Consider the following 12,879-nt stretch of genomic DNA (forward strand, 5'->3'; position numbering starts at 1 on the left):
GATGCAAACACTGTAGCTTTAAGATTTCTTGGGCATTTCACATGCAATATGTACCCCTTGCATGTTCAGCCCAGTATCTATGACTACAGCTCATGTTTTATGTCCCTGCTTTCTAATCTGAAAAGTCCCCAAACATCGTAAATGGTAGACGTTATTCACATTTGCAAATATGCACAGCCATAAAGAGCTGCCTTTACGTGCCCAAATACATGTTTATGAAAAGTTTACAGTACAGGTCCTGAAGATGCTGAATTATTTTTTTATACTAAAGGGGCTAAGTCATCTTTTCAAAAGGAGTATTAAAAAAAAAAATCTAACTATAATTGATTGTGGTCATGCTAGAAAAGAAAAATTCTGTTTTCATCCTCCCCAAATCCAGAATCCCCAAGTTCAAAATTTTATGAACTGAAAATTCTACTTTCTGTAAGTATTTTTAGTTTTGGTACAATTTTTTCAGCTTCAACATGCAAAATAAAAGAAGCTAAGGATAATATATGTTTTTACTGAAGTACAGTAAAATATTGGAATATTTGCCTTGAATAATATGGCTTTTTTCAGTCATAGTTTTGATTCACAATTTATCCCATGTGCAGGCATCACAGAGAGTATTAAATCAGTCACACACTTTTGGGTTCACATATCTTCCAGATGAATACAAGTGTCTCATTTCCCAGTGGAAAAACTTGTTTGTCGAAAAGTTCCTTCTAAAACATAAAAACTTGAATGCCTTGATCTTCTGTTAGCCACCTTTTGAACTTCACCAGGATTCTACAACTGATTTAATAACAAATATGACTATTTTTACATTGACATTGAGAAACATGCCTTGAGAACCACTGTTTAATTCACAACTTTCTATGTTCCTCTCAAAAATATTTTTCCTGGAATCCAGCAGAATTTACCATGGTGGCATCTCCATCCACTAGCAAAAAGTCCCTAAGCATGTGCTTACCTTAAAGTAACAGGTAAAATCAGTCTAAGATTAAGTTGTACTGAACACAAGCTGAATACCTGGATCTAAAGAACTGGCACTGCTGCATTCATCTCGAAGAAAAAGTAAGCACCCCACACCTAAAAAGCCTGAAGAAGACCTCCACACGTTTGTTACCTGTAAGTAAAACCCCTAGTTTTTGGCAGAATGGTGTAAATGTCTTGCAAAGTCTTTGGGGCAATGAACTTATCTTTCCACATTCCAGACAAACTACTGTGATTTATGACACCCAGACACAGCAGTCACTAATAGCGGAGCAGATCAGGGGAACCACTGCTATTCACTGTCAGCATTTTCTGCCAGGTCACCTCTGAAAGAATGTTTGTAATAAAATTAGAAAGCCTTTCTTAAAGTCTCAACAGTCTCAATATTTATTCATTTTTACTATTTTTTTTAAGCAGTAGCTGCAATGACTTAGGAGCTAAAGAGGAGGGCAAAGCTGCTCCTTCGATAATTTTACCATTTCAGATGGTTTCTCTTGAAGGAAAGCATTACATTGGAACTGGCACAAGGAGCTATTTCACAAGAGTATTGTGTAACTTGTTTCAGTTCAGACAGGAATGATGACGTTTTCCCTCTCCACTTCCTCCTGAGGAATGGCATGTGTGATAAGCCTTACTCTATGGCTTGTGCTCTGTCTGGCATGCAAAAGACCCACGGTGGAAACCTAAGAATAATAATTCTGTCACACTTCAGAAATATTAATGCCTGCTCCCAAATGCACAAATTCTATTTTTATTCTAATGGTAGACTCCAGACCCAAGTAAATAATAGTTCTGAAGATGACAAATTGGCATACCTAATTAAACTTTAAACTCCGCAGTAGACATCCATGTATTTTGCTTTTCCAGTGAACAATTATCCGCAAGAATCACCAATGTATAAGAACAGACAGAACTAATCAGTTTCCTGCTGAGACAACGGAAGCTGCACTTAAGCTTAGATATAGCTATGTAAATTATTATCAGAGTGAAATGAATTCTGAAATGCACCCTTCTGGTAAAAACAAGACAAGCGAGCAAGCAAGATGCTGAATCTTCAAACTGGCTTAAATTGGTTTGGCTCCAGTGATTCTCATAAAGCAAATCTCATTTATATAAGCTGAGGCTGTGGCTCACGATTTGTGATTTGAACCATTCGTTAATGGTCTGCCTTTATTTATGAACAAAAGCTTCCATCATCATCTAAAATGCTTGTTCCTCTAGTCCATCATTTTGTTTAACTGAGAAATGAGGCTGCAATTCAACACTGTAGCCAAGCAAACTGTTCAGTAACGGGTTTCGCATTATATCTTCGATTAAGTTTTGCCCTATCATTTTCTAAATTCTTCTACAGCATAGATATAAAAACTAAAATGGTCTTTTCAGCTACTTCCAAAGCGAGGAAGCAAAAGTAATACAGCAAGTTAAATCTTAAAAATGGAGATGGAAATAATTCAAAACAACATTACTGTGAAGTTTTAAAAGGGGTTGCATCATCAGACAACTGAAACCTAAACGCAAACAGCATAATTACCTCATATTTGGAACAAAACCTATAGAAGCATCAGAGCAACTTACCTTATATGATGATCCTCCACAGGGATCGCTTTCCTCTGGTCCGCACACATCTCCTTCCTTCGCAGCAATCATGCCAGCCAGGCAGCTGTTCTCCTTTACGGTGGAGACGCAACACTGCTTCTGAGCAATTCTGCAAAGGAACACAGAGGTCAAGTGTTCACTGGCATTGAGAAGACATCAGGATGGGATGCAAAAACCCTCAGACCTATTGGATTCACAATATATTCCACAGATTTGATCTCTCTTTGACGTGTGTCAATACTAGTATAATACATGTGGTACCACTGACCTTTGCAGGATATATTTTTTTGTCATTTCTAATAAAAAGATGCACTGATAAATGCTCAAGAAATCTTGTGTTTAGGTCACTGTCTCTCAAAGTCTGGTCACCAATATCCCTTACAGCTTATCTATAAGCTGTATATATATCTATTGTTCAATATCTTTATCAATGATCTGGATGAGGGGATCAAGTGCACCCTCAGTAAATTTGCAGATGACACCAAGTTGGGCGGGAGTGTTGATCTGCTCGAGGGTAGGAAGGCTCTACAGAGGGACCTGGACAGGCTGGATCGATGGGCTCAGGCCAACTGTAGGAGATTCAACAAGGACAAGTGCTGGGTCCTGCACTTCGGCCACAACAACCCCATGCAGCGCTACAGGCTTGGGGAAGAGTGGCTGGAAAGCTGCCTGGCGGAAAAGGACGTGGGGGTGTTGGTCGACAGCCGGCTGACCATGAGCCAGCAGTGTGCCCAGGCAGCCAAGAAGGCCAATGGCATCCTGGCCTGTATCAGAAATAGTGTGGCCAGCAGGAGTAGGGAAGTGATCGTGCCCCTGTACTCGGCCCTGGTGAGGTCGCACCTCGAATACTGTGTTCAGTTTTGGGCCCCTCACTACAAGAAGGACGTTGAGGTGCTGGAGCGTGTCCAGAGAAGGGCAACGAGGCTGGTGAGGGGTCTGGAGAATAAGTCTGATGAGGAGCGGCTGAGGGAACTGGGGTTGTTTAGCCTGGAGAAAAGGAGGCTGAGGGGAGACCTCATCGCTCTCTACAACTCCCTGAAAGGAGGTTGTAGTGAGGGGGGGGTCGGTCTCTTCTCCCAAGTAACAAGCAATAGGACAAGAGAAAACGGCCTCAAGTTGCACCAGGGGAGGTTTAGATTGGACGTGAGGAAAAATTTCTTTACTGAAAGAGTGGTTAAACATTGGAACAGGCTGCCCAGGGAAGTGGTTGAGTCCCCATCCCTGGAAGTATTTAAAAGACGTGTAGATGAGGTGCTTAGGGACATGGTTTAGTGGGCATGGTGGTGTTGGGTCGACAGTTGGACTCAATGATCTTAGAGGTCTTTTCCAATCTTAACGATTCTATGATTCTATATTTGTGCAATCATCCCTCTTCCCCACGTTTTGCTTCTCAGAAGTCTTCAGAAACAGAAAACAGACAGAAACCTTCTTCCCTGGAAAGCGGGGAAAGGGAAACACCTGTACACGCTTACTTCTTCACCAACCAGAGGACTGAAGCTCTGGACAGGACTTAAGGAAAGTGTCACATCACAAAACCCCTATAAAGTCTCCCCACAGATTGTAACCCAGAATTTAAACTTTCCTCTAACTTTGGTTATCAAAGAGAAGGTTATGGGTAACTTGATCACTGTATATGAAGTACTTTGGGAATGTTCATTTCCTACATATGGCTCTTCAAATCAAACATTTTAACAAGATACACTGAAGGTTGAAATGAAACAGATTAAAAATCTAAATGGCAAATTCTTAAGTGAAATTTAGTAGATGTTTATTGAAATAATACAATACTCTTCCCTACTATTTTCAAGTCTATAGTGGATTTCCCCCCTGCCCCTTCAAAGAGGTACCTTCTTCTTTCGGTCATATACAAAAGGGCATGGCTTTACTCCATGACCCTGTCTCTCAATCCACACAGCATGGAGACTAGCAGCACCCCAAGAGGGGTGCGTGTCTGGTCCCGGGATAGGGAAGGGCCCCTATGATGGGGAAGGGTGAGGACTGAGAGCTGCAGGCCACAAGAATTCTCCTGAGGGGGTTATGTTGAGTACATGACCTCTAGACTTGGGCATATGTGACACAGATGAACGTGTTAAAACTCAGATGAAATAATATATTATGCTATGAGTAAGGGTAAATTTCTGTTCTGGACAGATCTGGTGGCATGAAGGAATTAAGCAAAGTTTTTCTTTTTCCAAGAATAACCTTGATGTCTAACTATCTTTTCCTGATGCATTGTCACAGGGCACACTGCCTTATGGGATACCCGGGTAACGACGAACAGGAGGTTGATGCATTTTAACAGCCAGTGCCTCAGAGCAAAGCAATTCTCCTGCAACAGAAATGTTTGCAAGCAAACAACTTTTGTCAGTCAGATACCATTATTACTGCAATAAAATACAGTTTTCCTAGGAAACAAATCCTTTTCTTTTCTGAGAAGAGTGTATTTCCAATTCACAGCTTTCATCCTAATGCTTCAATTAAAAAAAAAAAAAAAAAGGAAAGGGATGTCTCTTATTCCAGTAGAAACCAGCCATTGACAGCCACTTGGCCACTTTCCCGATACCGATGGCCTGTCGCGTCAGCTTTACGTTCATATTTTTATGCTGGATAGCATAAGAAAGGTGTAACCAGGAAGCAGTGGTTTGAGTTTGATTACAGGAAGGGGATTACCACCTCCATGTGCTTTGTTTTCAAGGAAGTTAGTTTTCTAATCCAGTGTTAATTGCCAACTGGAGAAATACAATTTTTTGAGCAATGAATGGTTATTATTATTATCATTTGTAGAAATGACAAAATGCTACTAGAAGCATTTTTATATGTGCAAAGTGTTTACCGTATTAAAATACTGAAATCTCTATAGATTAATGTGCTTCTGAAATGTGACATTTAGCCATGAGAAATTCCTTTCATGTATGAAATACATAGTAGAAACAGTATTGTCTGGAGCACTGGAGTATCACTGGCCATTTTTTATTTTAGTATTTCTTTACCTATCAGCACAGCTCAGTTTCAGCTACTCTATTACCAGAAAATGAATTGGGAACAGTGTTAACCACATTCTCTTGTTTCTTCTTTACAAACCTACTCTTCGCAGACCAGATAAATGAGTTGTTGGTTCAAGGAAGATTCAGAACATTGCTGCTTTAGGGAAAGAGTTAATGAGTTAAGATCAGCGAAATGATGTCAATGTATTAAACTGATGTGAGTCTCTAATTGGGACACAGAGTGTCAGCAAAAAGCAGGATTCACACTTGTACAACTGGTGCAAATGCCACCCAGATAAACATTGCTCTGTTATGATAAAACACATATCAATTATGAGATAAAAACTACTGTATCGGGACAGATGAGATTTCATCTGGCCTAACATCCTATTTCTGATACAGCCAGTGGTACAAGTCTGGGAGTATTTTTACATCTGGCTATCAACTGACTATCTAAGGATTTCCTGTAACTTGCTTTATTTTAATTTCATTCATCTAGTTACTACACATGATCTCTTTTAGGTAGTCCCAGTTCCCATCCTGCAGTCAGTGTTGTTGGTCACTACACAGAGATAGGCCAAGTTGGTACATGAATGTCCAGAGACATCAAGACACATCAACAAGTAGCTTTAACATTTAAGTTTTTGCCACTTGAAGACCCCAAAATGGCATTTGGAAACAACAGACACCTCAATCTGCAACCTCTAGATAAACAATCTACAGCCTCAGCAGACACAGGGGAGGCTTCATTCATTTGCCTCACCTGAAAAAAATCAATCCTTTCAGTGCAGCGATGGTAAAACTTGTAAAACCTAAGTATTTATAGACAACTATCCTGGCAGAACAGTAACTAATTTTTACAATTAGTATCTATCTTCTACTTTTTCAAATCCTTAGATACTGAGTCAAGTTAGCGGCAGACTCTTGGGAGCTTGCGTTACTTGCAGGCATTCTGGCACACAAAACAGTGCACTTGAGGTTTGGGTACGTGCATGGTGACCAGCTCTGCACACTGGCACATCTCCCAGTGGGAGCAGTAAGTTTTTGTCAATGCTTTCAAGGTTCTGAGGCCACAGATTTGAATACTTTTTCACATGAAATGTTTTCTTTACACAGAATATTTACAGGTGGTTTTAAATCTTTAAAACAGGGACAGAACTGAAATTTTGAAAGTGAAACAACCGAACTCCTGATCTCGTATTCGTTCAAATCCCAATAGATTCACAAGGACTGAAACATTTAGGATCTGGCTTTTTCATCTAAACCCAGCCTCAGATGTGCAGGTGCAACTCATTAATGTATTGGATTTGCACCTACTTAGGCCAAGGCTGGAATTTTTTAATCTGTCTTTACTTCATGGACAGTTGGTATGTGTCAGTTATGTCATGCCAGATCCCAGTGGGGGGGATTTTAGTCTCCCAGTAACTTCAGAAAGGTGCAATGATACTAACTTTGATAAAACTGATTATGCCAAACTTTTTTAATGCTGAAAATGTTGGGATCACTCGTAGAGAAATCCATCTGGCTTATGTTGCACCGTGTGAGTCTCGGATAACTTTGCCTTCATCCTTCCCTAAGGCCTGTTTCAGACTAGGGGGGAGGAGAGAGAGATGGGATGAATTGCAGCTAGCGTAATATGTCGTCCGTGTTACTCTGCACCCATTCTTCTTTTCTTGCTGTGCAGTTTGAATCTGGCACCCTCACTCAGACCAGATGCTACTGATACCAGCAGCATTATCAAAGCGTATGGTCCCCCCTCCAGCTGAACACAGACATCGGAACCAGCAGCCATTCATACTGGACAATAAACACATCATTTAATGATATGGATAATCATTGCATTTAGCACTTGCCAAATGGAAGACAAACTCTGACCTTCTATTTTTCTGCAACTCCACAGATGCGCATAAAACTGGGAAACAAAAATTTGTGCTCTGCTCATGTGAGAGAGGAAAAGAAACCTTAAAAGGTTTAAATCCTTTTGTTTAGATTAGATTTTGGGGAAAGGGAGGGGGAAAGCCTTCTAATTTGCCATGACATACATATTGCCAGTCTACCAATAATTTATACAATGAATGAAACAGTTCCCAGTCTCCTGGACATCCCATGAATTGTACAATCATTTGATTTCTTCTAAAGGGCTGCTCTCTATGTTAACCTAAAATGCTCGGTTTTGCCTTACGTACCTGCAAATATCACCATCCATTCCACTTACAGGGATTTCTGTGCACTCCCCGTTGTCTATAGCCCACTGTTGTCCAGCTCCACAGCAGCTCTCAATCAATTCCTTCGTGGAACCTGTATAAAACACACACACAGAATTTTTTGTATGGAATCGATTGGTTTTAGCTCTGTTTTCTTAATTGAGATGATCTTTAAAATAACAATAGTTGAGCTTTTTCTTCTTTTTTTTTTTTCTTTCCACATTTCATTTGGTTATATGCAAAAAAAGAAAGAGGCAATTGATACCTGCAGTATCTTGATATAATTGATCACCTGGTAATGTCTTTCAGGCAGGAACAGCAGAAGCAAATTATAGTTTTAAATACAATAAAAGACATAACTGGTTTGAAGACGACTCCACCTTTGACATCTCTGAACAAAAAAAACCCTGAAAAATCATGCTTGGTCACTTAATGCAAGTTGATTTAATAAGTCATTATGCTGTTGTAACAGTGCCTTCACCACCACTAGCTAGGCTACCATGAAGGTGTCCAAGTAAAGTTCACAACAAATGAAATACAGCACACAGAGTGTACACAAGCTCAGCATATGGCACACACAAGCCTCAGTAGTTCTCTTACACCAAATTGTAAATATGAAGTTTCACTAATGAGTAACAACAAACCGAAACACATTCCTTGTCATGGTCCCTTAAAGTTCTTAGTATTTAGCAAGGGTGCTTTTAGAAGGTTTGACATATGTAGCGTTAAGAAATTGTTTCCATGAGATACGAAATTTTACTCCTCAGAATTACTTAGAGTACATATACCTAGAGTGCCCTACGGCTGAATTCGAGGCTTCAGCTGGTTTAAAACCATAATGAAAAGGGTTAGAGACATAACTCTGACTCTGCTAATGAGCTCATGTAAAACACTGGCACTAAGATGTAGTAAAAGAGATGGACATGTAGAATGCTGCACTAGTTTTTACATTTCTCCTTGTGGATTTCCACTTAAGATGTAAATTTTCAGGTTACAGTGAAATATGACTTAAACTAGTGGATTTGCAATATACTATATACCTACTGTATAGAACAGACTCAGGTCATATCAGACTGGGCAGAAACAGTATTTTTTGGAGTCTGTGCAGGAGTTTACTTCATAATGGGACATTTGCCATGCTACTGGGGTGCAAACACCAAACAAACACTAACATAAGCCAACTAAACTGATGCTGAGGTGCAAGGAGCCCGCTCCGTGGCAGCAGCTGGCAAGTGCTGTGCTGTGTCATTAGTAAGATTTCTCCTGCGACTGCTCACGCAGTGGATGGGCTCCATCGCACAAAGCATGTGGTCTCCCCCTTACCAGCTAATGGGTCCACAGCAGGAGCTGTCTGCTTTGGGAACAGTTACACAGATATCAGGTAAGAAAATTATTAAGAGATGCCTTTTAGAGAGACATGAGGTACATTACAAATGCTTGGGGGCTGTGATTTCACAGTATTGATATACGTGTCAATACACATAATAAAGATGGTCTATCAGACCACAGGGCTCTGCTTTCTCCACGAAGAATCAATGGCCCTGTGTTGATGAGTTGGAGCAGCTCCACTGGCTCATCAGAAGTGCTCCAGTTCCTTTTAAAGCCATTTATATGGATATAAGGAACATTTCGTGCATTTTATTCATCCTTCCAGACCAGTCTCTGGCACGGGTTGGTGTTACCATTAAGAGAAAACAAGACAAAACCACCTCAAATTTGAGTTGTAGGAGATGTGTGGGTGCAATGGACCTTGGGTAGCTCCACATCTAAGCACTCCCTGACCAACACTCAGCAATCCACACTGCAGAACAATGTATTTTCAAGATCCCTCAGCCAGTTTTTAGATAAATCCCTCCTGAATCAGTTCTGCTTACCGTGGGAGTGGGGAACCTCTTTCTCTACAAGGGTCTTAGGAAAAAAGTCATTGCTGCAGAATGGCACTGCTGAAGGTGCAGTGCTCTCCTGTCGAGACTCGGCAACAACACTAAACATTTGGAAGCCAGCCTCTGCTAGACTGGCCTTGCACAATTTTGGTCTGTCAGGGAATTGTGTTACGGTTGATAGGAGTCATCCCATCTGAACCAAGAACCTTTTCCTCCTGCATGTTGACAGCAGCATTAGATGGCAGTTTCTGATGAAAACTGCCAGATTTGATGAAAAAGTTAACAGAATCCTTTCTTTTGTCTGCATTTGGTATATGGTATCAAGCCAAATCATTTTTCTTTGCAAAATTGTAACACTATAAGTGAGACATTTTTAGAAATGGCTACAACTGAAAACATCTGGGTATCCATGATGCACAATTCAGAAGAAACAGAGACAGCCTGCGTTACCAGCAGATTTCTGCTGTCACGTATTTACAGCACTTACTCTATGTTTCAAACAATAGTAGAAGAACTTTATATAGTGTCTTGTAGACCTGAGTTGTCATTACATACCAAGGGTAAGAAGTTTAAGTGAAGTGTAGTGCTATCTTCAATCTTAAAAAATACTGGCACTTACACAAATAATACAAACCTCCTCAGTAGAAGACTATTCCTTTGTACTTGTTACAGTTAATTTAGGAGATAATATTACATTTTGGAAACTGGAAAGTTCTCATCACCAGCATGGCTTGCTTTGTAAGAAGCAACTAGAAAAATTAAACATACTAAAACATAGTGTTTGTGATCATGAAATTTCTGCTCATGAGAAAACAACTTTAAGAAACTGTATCTAACTGGAGGGAAAAAGAGGGAGAGAAAGAAAGAATACATGTCCCATGACTGACCAAGATCTCACGGGAGAAAAATTACCAAATTCCATTTCCTTCTGTGTTCTTTGACCCCCAGTAGGGTTCACTTCACACACTCTATAGCAGTGCCTTAACAGACCTGAGTTTGATTTTGCTGAGCAGCGTTGTCCACTCCAGTAGCCAGATGAAACACTGGTGGATAATCTTGCAATACGATTAAGCCATGGTACCAAGGACAGGTAGGATTGCCCCCGCTCCTCCTGCAGGTGAGCTCGGGGCCAAGCCTGAGCCACGTGCGGAGGTGAGGGGGGCTCTGTGGGGGCTGCTGCCTCACGCTCTACTCCCGGCTGCGCAGTGGGAACTTCGTTTCCAACATGGGGCCCACCCCTGTGGGCAGATGGGAACATTAAGCATTTCCATCCAAACCATGCTTCTTGGTAAATATATTTCAACTTTTTAATGACTTTTTTTACTGAAAAGGGAAAATGGTCTGTGGAAAAATACCGCCTTCATCACTAACTCGGATGGATGGGTGAGGGGAGGAGATTACAGCAAGTGACAAGACACAGCTCCTCACAGCTGCAGCCACGTGTGCCCAAACCAGCAGCAACCTTGTGGCCTGGAGCATCAAACCCTGCACCACTACCACCCGACTGCCCTTCTGCCCCAGCCCTTCCGCATTTTTTTATTTTTTCATCAATCAACAGTAACTCCAAAAAAGTAGTAACCGTTTTGACAGTTGACACTAAGAGGGAGAGTTGGGCTTCCAGGCCAAAACCCAGCCTTTTTGTGCCCACAAACTCCAGCTGTGCGACTCCATTAGGTTACAAAGAGAAGGGGAGAAGCATTATGGCAAGTGAATGCCGCAGAAAAAATCACGTGCACAGTAAGGACTGCAGATGAGATTGTGGCACAGAGAGCTTCACCTCTACCCTAAGTCCTTATTTATATGTTGGGAAAAAAAGGAGCAAGGGAGGAAAGAGGGTGCATGTCACACTTTTGTAAATTTTACTTTGTTTTCCTTAAGGCTTTGGGGAGAGACAACCCAAAACAGACTTGAAGCCATTGCACCCTCACCCCGCGCAGCCCAGCTGCAGAGGGGTTTTGACAACCAAAGCCATTTCTGTCCTCCCACATCGCCACATTCATGCTCCCACACAAGGGCACACAGCACCATAACAAACTGCAACTGGACTTCAGTCTATGCAATGCTTTCATTTTATGCAGCATATTAACACTGTTAAAAATATACTTGAGCCTTGAAAGCTGTATTACGTGTAAGAGTTGCTATATGACATGAGAGGGATGATATGTGCAGTTAAAATAGGCAGGAAATACACCTGGTACCAGATAATTACAAAACATTGCTATAAAACAGTTTTTCAACATAGTTTTAATTTGGTCCCTTGGTGGAAACTCCATTCATTTTACCAAGTGCTGAAACACATTTGTTGCTACAGTATTGCTAGGTTTAAAACACAAGAAAGCAGTAGTAATCTACATGATTTATAATTCAAATAAAAATTAATTACTCATTCCTCACTAAAGATTCAATATCAGATTGCCGTACTGAAGTGCCATACTATTAAGCAGTCATATTTACAAAATATATTGCCTTTTGTTATGATCTTATGAATAATTAAATCTAGAATGCAGTTATAATAAAATCAACAAACTATTGCATTTTATCTCAATCAGGAATTAGAAAAATGAATAATTCATAATAGGACTCAGTCATTAGCATGGATTTATGATATTTTGATTTTACATTAGCAAGAACAAATATATACAACTAGACACATGCACAAGACTGAAGATCACATAGCTTCTACGCTGGATGGAGACTTTAAGCTATATGTATAACAGACTTTTAAATACTTAAACATTCAAACAGAGCTTTGTTTATTTGGGGCTTTCATGATATTAGCAGATTTAGAAGTAGACTTGCATCTGCTCACAGAAGACAAAGTGATTTTATTTGAGAACACCATAATCCTGAAAATTTGTTATACTGTGTGCATCTTTGATACTTTATAGAGTCATTTAACAAGACACCTGTTAACAGACTATTTATGAATTTCTTTACTAGGGAAAAAAAAAGTAATTTATTTCAGGCTGTACTATAAAATATGTCTCCTCACTTGTTTTCAATTTAGTAACTTATCTCCTACAATTATCACTCTATATCACTCTGAAGATATGAACTAAAGTACATTTTGGCCTAATCTCAAAAGTTTGTGTCTTTTAGAGACATTTAGAATTTAATTCAAATATTTAGAGAAACATTTTCCCCCCAGAGAATTTTAACTCATCCTTGACTGTGCCTTAAAACGTCGCGTTGTCTCAGTGCCTGGTCCAAACCTGACTAGCGGTGAGATGGCCCCCC

General features: G+C 40.2%; 1 protein-coding gene across 2 annotated transcripts in view; it reads right to left on the reverse strand.

Moving 5' to 3' along the window:
• The window catches only part of FBLN2 (fibulin 2), a 97,863-nt gene that overhangs the window by 29,072 nt on the left and 55,912 nt on the right, over window positions 1-12,879 (reverse strand). For both annotated transcript variants that reach the window (XM_076363857.1, XM_076363856.1), the window contains exons 3-4: window positions 7,742-7,853; window positions 2,551-2,680 (exon numbers count right to left, since the gene is read on the reverse strand). In XM_076363857.1, the coding sequence (XP_076219972.1) occupies window positions 2,551-2,680; window positions 7,742-7,853 (242 nt within the window). The remainder of the gene's footprint in view (window positions 1-2,550; window positions 2,681-7,741; window positions 7,854-12,879) is intronic.

This window comes from Aptenodytes patagonicus, unplaced genomic scaffold, assembly GCF_965638725.1.
Source record: "Aptenodytes patagonicus unplaced genomic scaffold, bAptPat1.pri.cur scaffold_148, whole genome shotgun sequence".
Lineage (NCBI taxonomy): Eukaryota > Metazoa > Chordata > Aves > Sphenisciformes > Spheniscidae > Aptenodytes > Aptenodytes patagonicus.